Source organism: Neovison vison, chromosome 3 (genome assembly GCF_020171115.1).
Source record: "Neovison vison isolate M4711 chromosome 3, ASM_NN_V1, whole genome shotgun sequence".
Taxonomy (NCBI): Eukaryota; Metazoa; Chordata; class Mammalia; order Carnivora; family Mustelidae; genus Neogale; species Neogale vison.
Genome location: NC_058093.1, coordinates 159554604 through 159573834, shown reverse-complemented (window position 1 = coordinate 159573834; position 19231 = coordinate 159554604). Strand labels below are relative to the sequence as shown.

The 19231-nt window shown below is 43.1% G+C and overlaps 1 protein-coding gene across 6 annotated transcripts in view; it reads left to right on the top strand.

The window, feature by feature from the left end:
* FHOD3 (formin homology 2 domain containing 3) overlaps positions 1-19231 on the top strand; it is a 456738-nt gene that overhangs the window by 260047 nt on the left and 177460 nt on the right. For all 6 annotated transcript variants that reach the window (XM_044243141.1, XM_044243140.1, XM_044243139.1 and 3 more), the window contains one exon: positions 6717-6811. In XM_044243141.1, the coding sequence (XP_044099076.1) occupies positions 6717-6811 (95 nt within the window). The remainder of the gene's footprint in view (positions 1-6716; positions 6812-19231) is intronic.

Here is a 19231-nt window from a genome sequence, read left to right as displayed (position 1 = left end):
GTAGCCTGAAAATCAGCAAAGCTATGGAGGAACTAAACAGCGCCGCCCAACCCCACCCCCTCATCCCAGCCAACCAGCTCTGAGTGTCTTAGCGACTCCGCCCAGCTATGGCAGGGTACACATGCTCTTCCAGTGCACGTAAGACATTTACCAAGATGGACTGCCTCCTAGGCCATAAGACAGACTATGGCAAACTTAAAACCATATGATAGGTTTTCTGACCATAATGGAATTAAACTACAAAAAACAAAGATAATAGGAATATTTCATTCTTCTTAGTAATTGAGCAGCATACTTCTAAATCACCCCTGTGTCGAAGAGAACTTCCCAATGGAAATTAAAAAGCATTTTGAACAAATTAGAAATAAAAAGATCAGAAACCATGAGATGCAGTTGAAGTAATGCATTCAGGGAAATTTTTAGCACTATGTACTTATACTAGAAAAAAATAATACTAACATTCACCTTAAAAAACCAGGATAAAAAAAAGAGCAAAACCAGAGCAAGTAGAAGGAAAGAAATAATAGAGTAGAAATTAGTGAAATTGAAAACAGAAAAACAATAAGAAATCAGTGAAACAGAAAGATAAATTTTTTGAAATGAAAAATGACCAGGAATGATGATGATGGGAAAAAGAAGTCACTATTTGCCAACATCTGGAATGAAGAGAGGATATCATGACAGACCTCACAGACATTAACTGAGTAATAGAATACTATAAACTATTCTAAGCACATAAAATTGATACCTTAGATGAAATGGACCGACTCCTTGAAAACCACACACTGCCAATGCTCCTACAACATGAAATGGATAACCTGATTAGCCCTATTTTAACTATTATTAACAGTGTCTACTAAAAAAAATTGAATTTTCAGTTACCAGTGTTCTTAAAAAGGAATCTACAGACCCAAGTAGTTTCCCGGTGAATCTAAATATTTAAAGACAAAATAAAACCCATTTTATATGTTCTCTCCCAGCAAACAGAAGCAGAGGGAATGCTTCCCCAAATGCTTCATTTTATAAGGCCAGAATTACCATGATAGGAGATGAGACAAAGAGAGGGCACTACAGGCCAATATATCTCATGTATCAAAACACAAAAATAAAAGCAAAAATCCTCAGCAAATATTAGTAAATGCAGCCGCATGTAATCAGAGTAATGCACGAGGGCCAAGAGGGAATGCAAGGTTGGTTCAAATATCTGAAGTTCACTCTGTGTAACCTACCACATTCACACTGTGAAGAAAAAAACCACATGATCATGTTAGTTGAAATAGAAAAAACATTTGACAAAATTCAGTATCCACTTATTAAAAAAAAAATTAACAAACTAGAAATTGGGGGAAACTTCTTCACCTTGATGAAGGGCTATGTTAAAAAAATCCTATAGCTAATATCGTAATTGTGGAAGGCAAAATGCCTTCCCCCAATTATTGAGAAAAAGCAAGGATATCCACTTTTACTACATCTGTTGAACTTTGTGTTAAAAATCTTAACTATTGCAGTCAGGCAAGGAGGACAAAGGAGGTTATAACTTGAGAAAGAAAAATGAAATGGTTCTTGGTCACAGCATTACTATCTATGTAGAAAGTTATCAAAAATCTAAAAAATGAAACCTAAAAAGCCCTAGTATACATTTTAAAAAGTTACAGGATACAAGGTCTACACACAAAAATCAATTTTATTTCTATATGTTAGTAATAAGCAGCTGAGAATGGAAAAGCTTTCAAAGTATAATTCCTCATCACTCCAAAAAGTGTGAAAGACTTAAAATTTAGCAAAAAGTCACATACAGAATCTGTAAACTACAAAGCACTGATCAAAACAATCAGAGGATTTAAATTAATGGACACGGGTGCCTGGATGGCTCAGTGGGTTAAAGCCTCTGCCTTCAGCTCAGGTCATGATCCCAGGGTCCTGAGATGGAGCCCTGTATCACATTGAGCTCTCTGCTCAGCAGGGAGCCTGCTTCCTCCCCTCTCTCTGCCTGCCTCTCTGCCTACTTGTGATCTCCGTCTGTCAAATAAATAAATAAAAATAAATCTTTTTAAAAAAATAACGGGGGCACCTGGATGGCTCAGTGGGTTAAGCCTCTGCCTTCAGCTCAGGTAATGATCCCAGGGTCCTGGGATCGAGCCCCGCATTGGGCTCTCTGCTCAGGAGGGAGCCTGCTTCCCCCTCTCTCTCTGCCTACTTGTGATCTCTGTCAAATAAATAAAATCTTTAAAATAAATAAATAAAAATAAATTAACTGACACAATGGTTCATGGAGTAGAAGAATCAACCTAGCAAAGATGTCAGTTCCCAAAGTTTATCTATAGACTTCATGAATTTCTCATACTTTCAGAAAGATTTTTAGTAGATTTAGATAAGCTATTTCTAAAATTTATATAAAAAGGCCAAAGGACAGGAACAGCCAAAACAACTTTGAAAAGGAATGAAATTGTCGGAATCATACTACCTGATTATAAGACTTACTCTAAAGTGTGGTATTAGCAAAGGGATATACAGATGAATGGAACAGAGAGTCCAGAAGGAGACCCCCCCCCACACACAAAATAACCTGTTGATTTTTTTTTTTTTTGCCAATTGGCAAAAGCAATGAAATAAAAACAGAATAGGCTCTTCAGAAGGTATTCGATCAACTGGACATCTGTATGGGGGAAAAAAAAAATGAATCTCTGTCCACACCTGACAATTGACACAATTTACCCCAAAGGGATCCTATATCTAAAGAAGTAAAATTGCAAAATGTTCAGAGAAAAACACAGAACATTTTGATGACTTGGCCTGAGGCAGAGGGTCTGCTCCCCCGCTCAGGGTCTTTGAAATTCTTCCAGTGTGTGCTTCTGTTCTGTAGACAAGGATCTGTGGCCTTGAGGTGGACGATAGGACTACCATTCTTGAGCATGTACTCTGAGCCAGTCATTGTTCTAACTCAATCCCTACAGCACCCCTGTGAAATAGATACTGCAGTATTACTGTCTTACTTTCCAGATGAGGAAGCCGAGGCACAGGTATTCACGCGTATACCTAGAGCAAAGTCTCCCTGGCGCCAGAAGGACAGATGCTCTGGGCAGTCTGTTCTCAGACCCAGCCTGTTACCCACCACTCTGTTCCGACAGCCTCCTCTTTCTCATCCTTTTGAAAATGCAGATCACTGCTTTTCATGGCTCCTGTGACCCAGGCCCTCTCCTTTTTCTTTCCGTATGACTTTTATTCACGGACCCACATTTAGGTTGGCGGGTTTCAGGGATTAAACCCGCGCGGTATTAACCCACTTAAATCTATTTAGCGCCCTCTTGTGTCTGCAGCGGATTTGACAGGAAGCCACGCTTCCGCCTTAGGGCTAGGGGACAAAAGATCTAGTGGGAAAGCTTTGGATGATCAAAATAGGACAAATCGGTGCGATCAGAATCTTGAATTCCATTAGACATGAACTTGCTGGCGAGTTACCTCCAGAGTGATTTGTTGATAAGAATAGAATCTTGGAAGGAAGCTGGTCACAGAAAATGTACAGAAATTCCTGTTGGCTTTAAATCTCAGTAGGCAGCCTTTTGTAGCAAGTCCTTGGCCTTCTGGACATTCTAGTCCTCCCAAAGGATGCACTGCTCCAAAGGCAGAAGAGTAGATGGCCTCCCCCATGCCTTTAGGCTAATTTAGAGGCAGGTGTTAAAATTTGTCCCTGGATTTGCTTCTTCAGTGGCAAAACTAGAATGTGAAAAGGACAGAGTTGCACACTCCCCTTCCCTAGAGGTTTGTCAGTTTGTTTTGAGTGGAAGAGGAGGAAAGAGAGGGAGAAAGGGAAAAATGGGGTAGAAAGTACTGAATTCTTGGTGCTATTCCCCTAAGTGGGGGCTGTAACTTCCTGAGGGAAGGGGGGAGTACATTGAGAGTGATGGGCTAGGAAAAAATTCTGAAAACTGAGAACTCCTAACACTTTGTATTACACAGTCTAATTTTGTTCCTTTTGTATATTTATTTACTTTTCTATTATAGACCTAATTGATGCCTATGATGGAAAAAAAATATTCAAAGAATAGATACCCAATCGCTTACTATTTCATGTGTTTTCCTTCCTTTCTATTCATGAAGATTTGCGTGTTTCATCGCAGAATGTCATGTTTATAATTCTCTACTTTTTAATTATCAGAAACATTTTATGGGTTAGGACATAATATGTAGTCATTTACCAAAGCTGAGTTCTAGAACTTTGATAGGTATTTAGGTCCTAGTTATTATTACAGGTGACACTTTAGTGACTGTCTTTGCTGCTGCTTCATTTCCCCCCCCCCCTTAGGGTTATTTCCTTAGGACGGATTCCCGAAATTATTATGACAGGGAAGAGCTTGGAGAAGACTTTCAGGCTCCCAGCACTAACATAAAGGTGTCTGCCCACCCTGGTTGCAGGTGGGCTCCCCCTTGGTATCACTGGCGTTTTTAGAGTACATTCCTGTACTATTCAGAGCCTTGTTACTGTTTTTGTTTTTTTCTGTCAAGTGGGGGTAAAAATACCCATTGCAGAGGGCTATTGTATTAATCATATAAAATACGCCCCCCAATGTGGCACACAGTGGGCGTTAAATAAATGGAAAAAAAATTGAAACAATTACAGCACTAAGTAGCCTTGTTATAGGATTTGTATCAGTTTCTTTCCACCCATAATGTGTGAAGTTACTTGTTTAACTCCCTAGCATTTGATACCTAATTATTTCTTTAAAAAATACTTTTGCTGAGGGGCGCTTGGGTGGCTCAGTTGTTAAGCGTCTGCCTTCAGCTCAGGTCATGATCCCAGGACCCTGGGATCGAGCCCCCACATCGGGCTCCCTGCTCAGTGGGAAGCCTGCTTCTCTCTCTCCCCCTCCCCCAACTTGTGTTCCCTCTCTTGCTGTCTCTCTCTCTGTCAAATAAATAAATAAAATCTTTAAGAAAAAATACTTCCGGTGATTTAACTGAAAATGCTATCTCATTGTTTTAATTTTTTTATTACAGTGATGATGGACAAATTTGTGTATTATTGTAAACTAGCTTGTCATCTCTTATGAAATGCTTTTGACTTTTTCTCTTGGCATTTAGTATTTTCTTATCAATGTATAAATTATTTACAATAAATTATTTAAACCTTTATCATATTTGCTCTCCTATGTCCGTTTATCTATAATATCTTTACATTAAACTTGGTTTTCATTATACATTCCACCTTTCTTATGAAGATGGGAAAGTGATTATGACTGTGATCTCTTCCTTGTAAATTCTGTAGATGAGTTTTTAACCGAGTCTTCATTTCTTGCAAGTGATGACAATAGTATGTATTCATTTCCAACCATCCTACCTTCCTTTAATTTTTATGTCTTTTAAATTTGCTTGAAATGCTGTAACAAATAATCATGGGAATTAATGGGCATCATCTTTTACTTTTCCTGATTTTAATAGGACTATCTCCAGTGTTTCACCATGAAATAGAATATGAATCTGCTATTTTCAAAAATGCATTTTTTGTGTGTCAAGTAAATGCTCGATATTTTAAAATTTTGAGTTTTTCATATTTAAGGGCATCATTTTTCTCAATGATTATGTGGTTTTGTTTGATCTTTTGTTGGCTAGGATAACAAGTATTTTTTAACATCACATATTTCTATGCTTGGAATTAGTGTCTACTCACTATTTTGTGTTTTACTATTTTCATTCGGCCCCATTTTCCTATGACCTACGTATAAATGTGTATGTGCATGAGTGTATATAATAAAAGAATGGAAGAAGAGAGATCCGTATATTAAGAATGATTATCCTTAAATTATGGGGTTATGAGTTATTTTCACTCCTCTGTGTTTACCAGTTTTCTGCAATGAGATGTCCTATGTGACAAGGAACCAAAGTGTTGCTTAAAAATGTCAATCCTGTGCTAATTAATTATGGGTGAAAGAAGATTTGGAAGGTCACACATGATTTAAGGACCTATTCAGCATATGTAACTTCTGTTTGTTCATTATCTAGAATCCAAATAGTTTTTTTAAATTAAGGGAACTAAAAAATTAGAATTAATATTTTTTAAAAAGGTAGTAACATGACCTATATTTTCTTTCTGGTGAATAAAGATAATACATAATGACTATCGTTTGCTTAAGTAGGAATCTGGGATTTGGTGTCTGACAAATGATTTTTCTCGTGCTTTCTGACATTTCTTTTTTTAAATCTGAAAAGTCTTTTAAAGGAATTGCAAATAATAAAACACATATTTATCTCTTCCCTGAAGGATTAAAATTGTATGAGCTCGGGATGGTCCTATAGCATCTGAGGCCTTCCAGGTTGCTTTTTAAAAACTTGATTTTTCCTCTTGGTCCCAGTGGGAGGCCACAACCCAGACACCATCCGAGGGATAGGGTTGCCCTGTCTGGGACTGCACACAGATATAGAAACATACAAACATGCATTTATACATCAAGATACACCGAGACAACAATCACTAGATTTCGTACCTTAATTGCATCTTCCAGACACCAGGAATAGCCCTTGCTTCCACTGCTATGGTCAACACTTTCTCTCTGAGATGAGATTTAGCTAATCTTGGAGCTCAGGAAATCTGTCAGGTTTGGTTCGTGCCACACTGTGTGCTTACCATATGAAGATCTCAGCTGACATTATTACGTTCCCTGAAGATTACACGTACATGTAAAACTATAATGTCTCCTCCTTTTTTCTCTTCTCTTCTGTAGCTTTGGGCCAGATTATGTTGTATGTGGATGGGATGAATGGAGTAATAAACCACAATGAAACCATTCAGTGGCTGTACACTCTCATTGGGTCAAAGGTAAGAGAAGGTTACAGTTGAACATTTTATTTAGTTTGCATGTCACACACCTTTCTTTTTATTCTCCTCTCTGAGATGGTTTTGCGAAAGAAATTCTGTTCCACTTGGTTCCAAGCCCTGTACCAGTAAAACTGAGGACTACTATTTTATATGTATAAAAACACACTCAAGTTGCAAAAACCTTTTGAATTTTTTAATGCATTTTATGTTTTTTTTTCTTTTAATCTTTAATCGGATGCTTCTGGCACCTCTGTTTCTTAATGCTTAATTAAAAGACTGTATCATAGATACAGTATCAATCTTGGCTGCTCTGTTTCATCTTCATGTATGTTCATTGACTTAAAGACATATTTTTGTGTGTATGTACGTATATGCTTGTCCCTGTATGTAGTTAAAGAAATGTGAAGCCGCCTTTCAACTCTACGATAGTTAGAAAAGTAATTGACTGAGTGAAGGTTGACCAGGCGCCATGGAAGGGGCTTTATGAGCATTATCTCCTTTAACCCACCAAGGATGGTGATAAGATAAATAACATTACCCCATCTCATAGCTGAGAAAGTAGCAGGGACAACCCTCTCATTTCCCCCATGGATCTCGGCATGTGGGGACTTTATCCAGGCATGATGTGGCCTGAGGCCCACATGCTCTGGAGCTGTGCCACTAAGGAAACCTACCCTTCCCTTGGGGCATACCAGAGGTGGGGCAAGGCTCCGGTGTGGTCGTCCCTGGGTCTGCCTGTGGGGCTGCAGGAGACCCCTTGAGATCAAAGCCCTTTGAGGAGGAGTGAGAAGGGATCCTGTTCTGAGCAGGTGCAAGTGAACCCAGGCTGGAGTGTGGTCAGATCTGGGGTGAGGGTGGGTGGGGCATCACGGAGGAGATCCACATGAGTGTGGTGGGCGACATGGTCAGGTAGAGCAGCGTCTAGAGGGCCTGGATGGAGGCTTGAACCTGACTTACACATGTCACAGAATCAACATAATGTTCTGGGTGCCCCTGGAGAGCACGGGGGCAGCCCAGACTTCCCCATCCCCATACTTGCTCCCATACCCACTTTGGCAAACCTGTCAGGGCTGGTGTGCTCTAGCCTCTAGCTCCTGGTGGCGAGTCCCATTCCTTAGCCCAACCTCTCCCATTACCTGCTTCCCAAAGACTCTGCTGTACCTCAGGTGTGCGTGCTCAGCCCAGATTTGACTTTGAGAATGGATCCTGTTTGAGGTTTATGTTCCCTACAGACTTCCAGAGTCCTGGTGATGGCGCCCTTGTAGAATGGGGAGGGCCTTCTCTCTGTGTGTGGCTCTGATATGTGGGACTGCTTGGATCCCAGATCCATGGTTGACACTTAACATCTCCCTCTCAGTTTTCCTTTTCCTCATATTACTGTTGATAGATCTCCCCATCCCATTTCATAATAGAAATAACATAGTTTCTCTCAGAAGACTGACGAACTTCTCTCTCTCTCTCTCTCTCTGTCTCTCTCTCTCTCTCTGGCTTTGTTTTCTATGGAAAATAGAAATGACTCTATTTACCCCCTGCTGTGGGAGACCTTAGATGCTGAATGAAATGCTGTCTTTGCCTGGTTGATTTAGCCAGGCTGAGGGAAGATTTATGTATTTTCTCTTATTTCAGTGTTTTCTGTTCTTTCCTCATGCTGGGAGCCTTCCCCAACCTTCATATTCTTTTGGAAGCTGCTCCCTTCCCAAGGCTCTCTGGTTGGTTTTGAAGACCCCACATTCTAGGGAGATAGAAGGAGATTCTGCAGTAGAAATGGACTTTTGGTATATGTGGTAGACAAAGAAATCTTTGGGGGCGCCTGGGTGGCCCAGTCGGTTGAACGTCGGACTCTAGATTTCGGCTCCGGTCCTCATCTTGTGGTAGTGAGATCAAAGCCCAAGTACGGCTCTGCGCTGGGTCTGGAGCCTGCTTAGGATTCTCTCTCCCATTCCTGTTGCCCCTCCCCTCCCTCCAGAAAAAGAAATCTTTGTAGCTTTATTACAACTGTGATAAAACACCAATAGCCAGTCCTATTTCTAAAGGGAAATAAAACCTAACATACTTAAAGTAGGAAACGTGAGAGTCACAAGTTGCTCATCAGCAGGAAGGGGCCTAGAGTGAAGGCAAAATCTAGGTGATGGGACGGGAGGAAGAAAGGGAGCACGCAGAGAGAAAGGCACCGAGATAAAGGGGGGAGATGGAGAAAAGTGAGAGGAGAGATCCCAGGGCAGGACAAGAAAAAGAGAAAAAGGAAACAGGCCGAACAGAAATAATTTCTCTGCTCTGTAGATGAGAGGAGGGCTCAGAGTGTACTGTGTTTCAGCACCATCATGTCGATGTTTCTTGGGAATTGAAGGGACATCTCCTAGGGTGCCTGGGTGGCTCCGGCAATTAAGCCGCTGCCTTCAGCTCAGGTCATGATCCCAGGGTCCTGGGATCGAGCCCCGCACCGGACTCTCTGTTTAGTGGGGAGTCTGCCTCTCCCTCTCCCTCTGCCCCTCACCCTTGTTCATGCGTGCACACACACACACTCTCTCTCTCTCTCTTTCTCTCTGTCAAATAAATAATAAAATCTTAAAAAAAAAGTACTTCCTTATTGTCTTTCTAAATAACATGGAGAAATCATAAAATTAAAAGTCTTCAAGAATGAGTGTGTAGGAATTCGCCTCCCCAGCCTCCTTTTCCTGTCCAGCACATGGATATTTGTGACCCTGGGCATCTCTCCCCGGGCTCTCTGTCTCGGGTGGAGTGATCTCTTCCTTCCCAGCTGTGGATTCAGTGCTGGTTTGTTCTCCATCTTTCATTTCCCAAAGGAGGGTCCCTAATAGTCTCTGGCTTCTGAGCTCAACCCTGATCCGGTCACTGTGAAGGTGAGAAAATAGAGCCAATGATCAGCCTGAGCCTTGGAGCTTACCGTGTTGTGAGAGAGGGAACTGTGGGGACACCTGCTGCCCGTGTCCACTTACTGTGATGTCAGATGAAAGTATCGCTCTGTTCCCCATGGTGTGCTCGGTTCTGGGCCAGTGGTTGAAAGTCAACAGTGGCAGCAGTCATGAAACTGACGTTTGCTGTAATTCTCATGATATCACCTCTTATTTGCAAAACAGTGGTGGTGTCCCCTGACATTCCCCCCAACCCCCATGCCTGGGTAGCGAGGAATCTTCAAGAAGCATGGCTGTACCAACCTGAAACCCTTAGGTCTTGAGAAGGAAGCTTCTATCCCCTCTTTACACATAGGCTTTCCCCCATTCACATTAAGAAATCAGACCCTAGGGATTTCTTTTGACTAAATCTGATTTCTCAGAACCCAGGTTTGCCTTAAGATCCTGTTCTTTTGCCTTAAACAGGGACAGAGCTGATGCATGAAATCTTGGGTTAGAGAAACTTTGTCATTCTGTTTTCATAATTCTTCATTTTCCTTCCATGAAAGGCAACAAGATGTGATTTTGCAGCCTGCCAGGGGCTCATTGTGCAATGCATATTTTCAGATATTTGAGACTCCTAGCCAGAGGAGAAAATGAGGCAATTGCAGCCAAATAATCACTTTTTTAAAAGAAAGGGGAAAAAAGTGTTTTCAATAAAGTGTTTCATTATATTTACACAGGCCCATCTTTAAGCTCCCCAGGCAGAGGTAAGAAGCCCATGTCCGTCCCATGACTACTCACCCAGCATGGGTTTTTTTCTTCTTCATACATCTGGAAGTCTGATTAATTGGGGTGAAATGATTCAGCTTGTACAGCCTGACTTTGTGTCACTCCAACACGGAAAGTCTGTCTCTCTCTGTGGATCCCCTTCTGGCCCATCGGGGAGGCCCCAGGGGCCCCCACCTCCTGTGGGTTCTCCAGGGATGCCTCCAGATGCCGTCATGGAATCTGCACTCTCTGGACGACTGTCCACTTTGGCTCACCCCGCTGTCTCCATTTTTCTGTCCGTGCCGTGGAATCTAATTTTTCTCAGCTGTGCCCCAGGGGGCCGATCACCGATCTCTGGGCCTCTTTCGTCATGGGTGGGGACAGGCATGCTTGCACACTGTCAGAATTGTGAGATGGTGACACCTGGTCACAAGTTGCTATAGAAACAGAATAATGGAAATATGGGGACATTTTTTGGAAAAGCCTCCTAGGTTTGGGTTTCTCTTTATGGATGCATGAAAGTGGGAATCGAAGATAGGGTCACAGTTTTGAGTGTGGGCAGCCAGGAATCTGGTATGGCCTCTGGCGAGAAGAGAGAAGTTGGATATTGAGATTCATTGGCAGGAAGGCTTTGACACACTGGTTTTGAGGTGAAGGTCATGTCCACAAGGAGGGCTGAGACAGTGCCTCCATGGTATCCATTGCTCCAAGAAGAGGAGAGGAGATGCAGAGAGCCCTGTGGTCTCAGGTCACTGGCATGCCATTGCTGTATGATTCGTGCAGATGCCCCCCCCCCATGGGAGTGAGATTGGAAGCTCTCTCTGAGTTACAGAGCATCAGACAGAACCCTGGCCTTGGAGAGATGGCAAAGTCCAGTTAAAGACATGATATTCACCAGCCTCCTTCCTGATCCTTTTAGAGGCAGAGGGGACGCCATTGCTGGGCCCTGGAATGGGTGGGAAGCTTTCCTTCCTGGGACCTGTGTCCACCTTTCTGATATTAATCAAACACTATGCACTACTGTTGGGAGCAACACAACCTCAGTTCCCCCCTTGAAGCTCTTTGAGCATTGAAAGGCCATTATCATATCATTCTGTCCAAGCTAAGCTTGATGGCTTCCGCAGATAGTCCTTGACAACATAATTTGCAATTCCTCAGAACACTGGATACAGCATCCTTCTTCCACAGATCTCACTTTCGATTCTTGAGGCTTTTCCGCAACAGCCCTGGGTGCTGGCTCACATTAGACTGATAATGCCCTAAACCTCCCAGGAGTTTTGTTTTTGTTTTTCTTATACATCCTTATTTGCTAGTTTCTTTCATTCTGCATCTCTGTGATTTCCACCTAAATGCAGCCCTTTGTGTTTGTTCCTGTTGATATCAGGTCAGAGTTCTGGCCTCAAGATTATTTTGCATTTTCCTTTGGCCATATATTACGTAAATTGTTAATTCTAGTTTTATTTAACATACATTTAATAAGCAGAGCTTATTTGTCATTCACCAAAATTTCGATATAGGCAAGGAATGCATAAGCTTGCAGCTTGACACTTTTCAGTCATTTTAGGGCCATTTTGGTGCAGTTAGTGGAAGGCACCAGACTCTGATATCCAACCTCATTTCTTCATGGAGTTCTAAGGCCAAAGTCAAGGTACGCTACATCTGCAGGTAAGTGCAGATCTCTGAGACCAGATACACCTGTGTGATCCTTTGGGTGGATTGTTTTTTCATCTATAGAATGAGGATAATAATCTGTAAAATGGGGAAGGAAATAATAGTGAAGAATATATAAACCACTGATTACTGTGTCTGCACACAAGCACCCTATGTTGTGAGCTAACCTCTCTTTCCCCACAACTCCTACCAACTTCCTGTTTCGAAAAGGGAGGTAGGCTCTGCTTGCCAGAACCTGCTTACCTGGAAACTGCTGGTCCCAGGGATTTCCTTCTTTTTTCTAAGTGCTTATAAGACATTCATCCAGAAAGCCTTCGGAGCACATTGCCAGGGATCAATACAGGGTTTAATAAAGTGTGGGATATCAATTTTCTACTTCACTGGTAATCCATTTTCTGAAAATTGGGACTTTGCCTTGTTTGAGGTGTCTACATTGTAAAATCTCAGGACGGCAAATATTCTGCTCACTTCTTAGCATCATGAGGGATCATGTTCATTAACAGGTTCAAGTGTAAAAACTGAAATAGAGTTGCCATGTTGAGAAGTCATTATCTGGATTCCTGTTCTCACTCTAGGGGAACATCTGACATACCATTGTTTGAGGTGCAGAATTTTCCAAGGTTTTTAATCTCTGCATCTTTGGATCCGCACATGAGGAAATGAGGATTGTGCGCCTTCATTAGAATCATTTTACCTTCAGAAGGATGCTAGTTAAGATGTCCTTGCATCTGGCTTCTGTCCAGGAAGAGGAAGTTTTAGGCTCTTAAAATGTTGCCTGTGATTGACATAAAAATATGCTTTGCATGGATAAAACTGATTCACTCTCTTTTCCTCTGTTGCATTTTGGGCCATTTCTGTTGACTTATCAAGTTAACCTATCCTTTGCTCAGCTGTGTGAGTCTTCCGGATGAACTTGGGAAATACGTTCTTCATCTCTTTTACAATCCTTTTTGTTTCTAACATACATTTGTTTCTAACATCTGACCCTTTCTAGTTTCCCTCCCCTGAAATTTCTCATCTGTTCATGCACCTTGTCCCCCTTTTCCATGGAAGTTTTTAACATATTGATTGGTGTGATTTATAGAATTGCAACACTGAGTTAAATCTGGTTCTGTTGCTTGCTTAGTTTCTTGATAGCAGGGATGGGGACTTGGGGTTTTTAGAATTTTCAGTGATTTTTGTCATGATCAAACAAGTAATAGTCGCAGGGCGCCTGGGTAGTTCAGATGATTGGGCATCTGCTTTTGGCTCAGGTCATGGTCCTGAGGTCTGGGGATCAAGCCCTGCATTGGTCTCTCTGCTTGGTGGGGGGTCTGCTTCTCCCTCTCTCTCTCTCCACTGTCCGCCCTGCTTGTGCTCTCTCACTCTCTCTGTCAAATAAATAAATAAAGTCCTTTTTTTTTTAAAAATTTATTTATTGGACAGAGACCACAAGTATGCAGAGAGGCAGGCAGAGAGAGAGGAGGAAGCAGGCTCCCCGCTGAGCAGAGAGCCTGATGCGGGGCTCAATCCCAGGACCCTGAGATCGTGACCTGAGCCGATGGCAGAGGCTTTAACCCACTGCACCACCCAGGCACCCCAATAAATAAAGTCTTTAAAAAATTTTTCCCTCTTAAAAAAAAAAAAAGTAGGGCACCTGGGTGGCTCAGTGGGTTAAAGCCTCTGCCTTCAGCTTAGGTCATGATCCCAGGGTCCTGGGATCGAGTCCCACATCGGGCTCTCTGCTCAGCAGGGAACCTGCTTCCCCCTCTCTCTCTCTCTGCCTGCCTCTCTGCCCACTTGTGATCTGTCTGTCAAATAAATAAATAAAATCTTAAATAAATAAATAAATAAATAGGAAAAAAATTAAAAAAACAAACAAAAGTAATATTCTCTTCGTATAAAACTTTAGAAATACAAAAAATGTCAAAATTGCCTGAAATACTTCTATATAGATTGAAGATACTTAAGATACTTAAGATAAATACTTCTACATAGATTTATGTGATCCCTTGGATGCCTCATTTAAGGATAATCTCAGTGGAAGAAAAAGAAAAAAAAAGAAGAGAAGAAATAATTTCACTCAATATTATTTTAGGAAGATGTCGGGGGGAGAGACCAGAGATTCGAACCAGACCTTATAGGAGCCAGGATGCTGAGGGACCCTATGGTCCAGGATGGGTCTCCAGACACAGGGCTGGACAGGAGCTCATTCAGTCTCCTCTGAGATGATCCACTGCAGGGAGCTGATTTGTGATAGGAACCGTAACTCCCAAGAGGCTTGTTGATAAATGAGGATAGTACCTTACTAGTTGACCTAGGCAAGATCCCCATGAAACCGGAGCAGGGGGTGGGACTGTGACCCTTCTGCCCTGGTACGACCTTGGGTCGAGGACTAGCTGCTGTGTTTGGGGAACTGAAGAGGCTAGAAACGGGTGGTTCTAATAAGAATATTTGGGAGGATGCAGAAACCCTGGGGGAGCGTGTGCACTGTTCCTCAGCACAGAGTGCTCTAGGGGAGCTGGATGGTCAGGGGAACCCAATGAAGTGTATGCTTCTGGGAGTCGACCTGGGAGTGGCCCTGCAGGCTCAGGGATGCCTTCGTGGCACTGCTCAGCGGCTCCCACCTGCCAAGGCTCACCTGCCAGTCCTCCTCCACCCACCCTAAGCTGTCAAACTCTCATGAATTCACATGTGCCATCCCTTAGGCTTAGTTGTCCTCTGTCAGGTTTCCAGGGCTGATGATTCCTTTAGGAAAGCTCTCTAGCCTTGAATCTAGCTCATAAGAACATATTTGTCTCATTTCCCCAAGGCTTAAGTTTTTACACCTTAGGGAAAGATGGGGTTCCTTCTAGTACAGTGGAAAGAATTCAATTGGCCTTTGTGTTTTCCTTTGAGTTTCTTCAGAAATGAGTCGTGGGACACGTTGGGTAGCCTTCTCGAACACGGGACTTTGCATCTGAGAATGGGGATGTCACTAACCAGACAAGGACCCAACCTGGCTGATTTCTCACCTTCATGTTTTAAATATTACCAGCATGGTCTCCAAGGTAGTGGCTAAGTGCAGAGGTTTTTCGTATTCCTTAGTTCACAATAGCAGATTGGATCTGTCTTACCTGTTACCAACAAACTCCTCATAATTACATGAAGGGTCCTAGAGGAAAGTTAGCAAAGTGGGTATTTTCTGACCTGACCCAAACCTCCGGCTAAACCCCAGAATTTTATCTCAATAGAAAATATTCCTTTGTAACATTTTATATTCTGATGATATTTAAGCATCACCAAAAACTCTGCCGTATGTTCCGTCCTGCAAGGTGTCCTCTCCACTAACTAGTAAACGCTTAAGGGCTTCCCAGACTCATACTTGGTTACTACCTAAATCACAAATGTAGTTTGGTTCCCGTTCTGCAAATTCTGTCAGGTCATAAGCAGATCGGCCATCAGGCCCTGAGGCCACAGCACATGGCTTTGGGGCAGGTGACTTCCAGTCCTGGCAGATGTGCCACACCTGGTCTCTGTGCTCCTCCCCCCACCCCCCACACCAGGTACCTGCAATGCCACAGCCCAGAGTTCTGTACTCATGTCATCTCTTGGGCCCACACTTGAATTCTGACCAAACCTATCTCATTTTGCAGACAGTGTCTTCAAAGGGGATAGATTCAGGGTCTGAGGCATCTGTTAGACTGTTGGATAAGCAGTTACAAAAGCTTCAGGGCTCGTTCTGAGCTCAGGAATTCTGAGCTTAAGGATATGTCATTGGAATAAAGAATTTAAATGAGAAGGTCTTAAAAGTAAGTGTCTTTAGTCACTTGGCTCTTTGCTGTTGTTAAAATACTCAGTATATTCTTAGTTCTGGTAAGCTGGTGAACAGTGTGGCAAAGCCTTATGTCAGCTACCTTACCAATTTCTTTTTTTTTTTTTAAAGATTTTATTTATTTATTTGACAGAGAGAGATCACAAGTAGGCAGAGAGGCAGGCAGAGAGAGAGAGAGGAGGAAGCAGGCTCCCTGTCGAGCAGAGAGCCCGATGTGGGACTCGATCCCAGGACCCTGAGATCATGACCTGAGCCGAAGGCAGCGGCTTAACCCACTGAGCCACCCAGGCGCCCCTACCTTACCAATTTCTAATTCAGCTTTAATAACCAGCATCCACTTCTAGAACATATATTTATACATTTTAGTGGAAAATGAAACAAATAGAATGAAGCATGTTTTTCTAACTTCCTTTGTAATTTAAATCCTGAGGTTTGGAAATTGTTTTCTTTTTATGCTTGTTGAATTTTTAGAAGAAGAGTAGGAATTCGTAGATTTTTTTTGGAATACTTTATTTCTTCTTAATAAGCAGCATATTTGACCTTCTAAGTATAGTTCCTGTGTTTCTCTAAGTACAATAAAACATGAAGGGCGTTCCAGTTTGCTCTAATGTGCAAGATTATTCAGAAACTGGCTTTTATTCCTTTTCCATACATCTGGTAGTTACATTTTATTTAAAACCCAGATACCCGGTTCTGTACCAGCCGAGGCCACATTCTTACTGTGGGTTGGCCCAGAAAATTTTAAAAAAATAAAAAAGGTAGAGTGCTATGTTGACAGTATCTTGCCTCCCCTCCCTCGGGCTCCGCCTCCCTGGCACGGAGGCGACATCAGATCCCTATGTTGTTTATGGAATCCGGAGGCTCAGTCCCCAGACTGAGGCTTGACCCGACAAATATTACATCCTTTGGTCAAAAGCATCTCTGTTCCTCTGAAGACTCATGGCCTCTCTGAGTAAGATCGGAGTGCAAAATGATAGCTGCAACAGAAAGGAAAACGCAGCCCAGTGGCCCCCCGAAGTGTGCTAAACACTTAAGAGAAACACAATTCGCAGCTGGCTGCGCGTTCTTGCCCTGCCCTCATAACAAAGGGGTTGTCTCGGAGTCCCGTTAAATACTGTGATTTAGCTACATGTTTTAGAGCAATATAAAGTATAATTTATTATAATGGACTAGTGTTAAAATAGAATACTAGTATTCCCTAGAATGTAATTACATGTAACGCAGGGCACGTGTGGCTCCGAGGCTGAGTCTGGACCCCACGTGTTTCCTCTAGCCCACAGGGAGTGGCATTATCTGTGGGAGCGCAGACCCGAGGGCTGTCACTCGGGCTTTTCTCTTCCATGGGAGCCCGCAGCTGGATCAGCTCCACGCCTGTTCTACTGACGCTTCCTGCCCACTGGCAAGTGCTCTCTGTCCTCAGCAGCCTGGTTTGGAGGGCTTCTCGTACAGAGAACGCTAGTTGTGGTGTGTGGAGGTACGCTCAGTGCTGTCTCAGCAGCGAGATGACCATCTCCGTGAAGCCAGCACCACGAGTGTGTCAGCTCCTCATAGAACCCTGATGGATGCTGGCTGTCTGGAAAGCACTCGAAGCTGTTGAAAGCAGCAGCACAGCCTCTTGGGATGGGAGGGACCTTAAAAGGGGTCAGCCATTCTACCACTGCCCAGGTTCTGAATTTCTTCTGCAGTGTCTTTAGCAGGTGGCCCCTCAGAACCCTCCAGATGGGAGGGGTTTGCCTGCTTGGCCTTGTACCACTGCTTCTGAGACTGACTCCTTTTTGCCCTGTACTCCCTGAACTGTTTTATGACTGGTCACTCTCTGTTCTCATGTGATCCATGTACTTCAGAATGAGAATCAATTCCTGTGGACTTTCCTTCGGTGCAGACAGATGGGCCTGTGTTGGAGCCTGTAAGTCATGGCAGTGAAACCTGTCATTAGAACATGAGGGAGCACCGGGCAGAGCTGAAAATCTAGCAGTTCACCTTGGAGGAACAGTGCCTTGTCCCTTGGAGGAGCCTTCAGTGGCAGAGCCGGGCCATGGGGTGTGTGCTGTCCCCTGTGCAGCTTGCCCCCACCTTCCTCATTTGTGGTCCTTCCTCTTGCTGCCATGCGGGCCCTGCCTCTCCAGTCTGTCACTGTCTTGTGGTTTGTCCCTTCCCAGTGGACACGGGCTGGCAACCTCCTTCACCATTCCTATTGGAATGGGTCTCAGATCAGCATGATGGCTCCAAATGCGGATTTTTAAGAGCTTTGTGATGAGCAGCGTGTTTGGACTTGGAGGAATGGGTGTGTGGCCTCCGCTGTGGCTGTTCCAAGGCTCTGGAGGGTTTTGACTGCATTCCAGATACTTGTGGGCATCAAATTAAATGATTTCTGTATAAATAAGGGTTGATGTAGAAACCTTTTTAAAGTAATGTGCTTTTATTACTTTCAAGTCTCTACAGTAATGCTAATAAGGTATTTCTGGGGAGGAGTCCTGCTGGACATATTTGATGATTAGTTAGGACATGCTTGCAATTAGTACCATGCATTTCCATAAATTCGTGTTCTGCTCTTTTTTCTAAAGTAGTTTAACTATCCAACATGTTTGTTAATTTCAGATAGCAAGGCTTCCAAACACACATAAATGTAAACTTAGACTCAATAGAAGCCTAAAATCATGAAGCAGAAGAGTTTGGGATTTTTTTTTTAATAAAAATACAATGCCAAAAGTGCTCCAAACAGAACCTCTACAGCAAAGGAGAAGCAGACATGAATAGACATGTTGAGACCAATAAAAAAAGACTTTGCTGGAAAACAGCAAATCCCTGGGACTGTGTTGCCCAAGATCTTGTGACCACAGAGATGCTCAGAAAGAATCTTGAGGAGAGGGGCACTAGGGGGGCCCCCCGCTGAGACCAGCTCATGGGAGGAGTGGGGTGGGCACCAGCCAGGATCTTGCCCAGGAAGGCACTGAGAAGGCTTAACATACTTTGTAATAGTCCGCCCACGGAGGAAGTTGCCCGGGCTTGCTAGGTTGTTTTATTTACTTGAAGAACTGTCTACGGCTCTAAACATACAAAGATAGAACAGTTCATTATGGCTTGCCTTCTCCCTCTACCCCCAACCTTGTGGGTGAAAAAAATATTCTGGAATTCAGTCTGTTCCTAGTTTGGGAGCAGAGGACTGAATGCGGGGCTCAAGTTATGCAGGTAAAAACCCTCTAAAGAGCTTAGAGCCCTCTAAAGAATTCCTCCGGTGGTAAGCACAGAAGCCCAAGGTGCTCCTTGTCCTCAGTACGATCATGGAGGGGCCCCGGTGAGAAAAGTGCAGGGTTACCCGCCATGGCCGCTCAG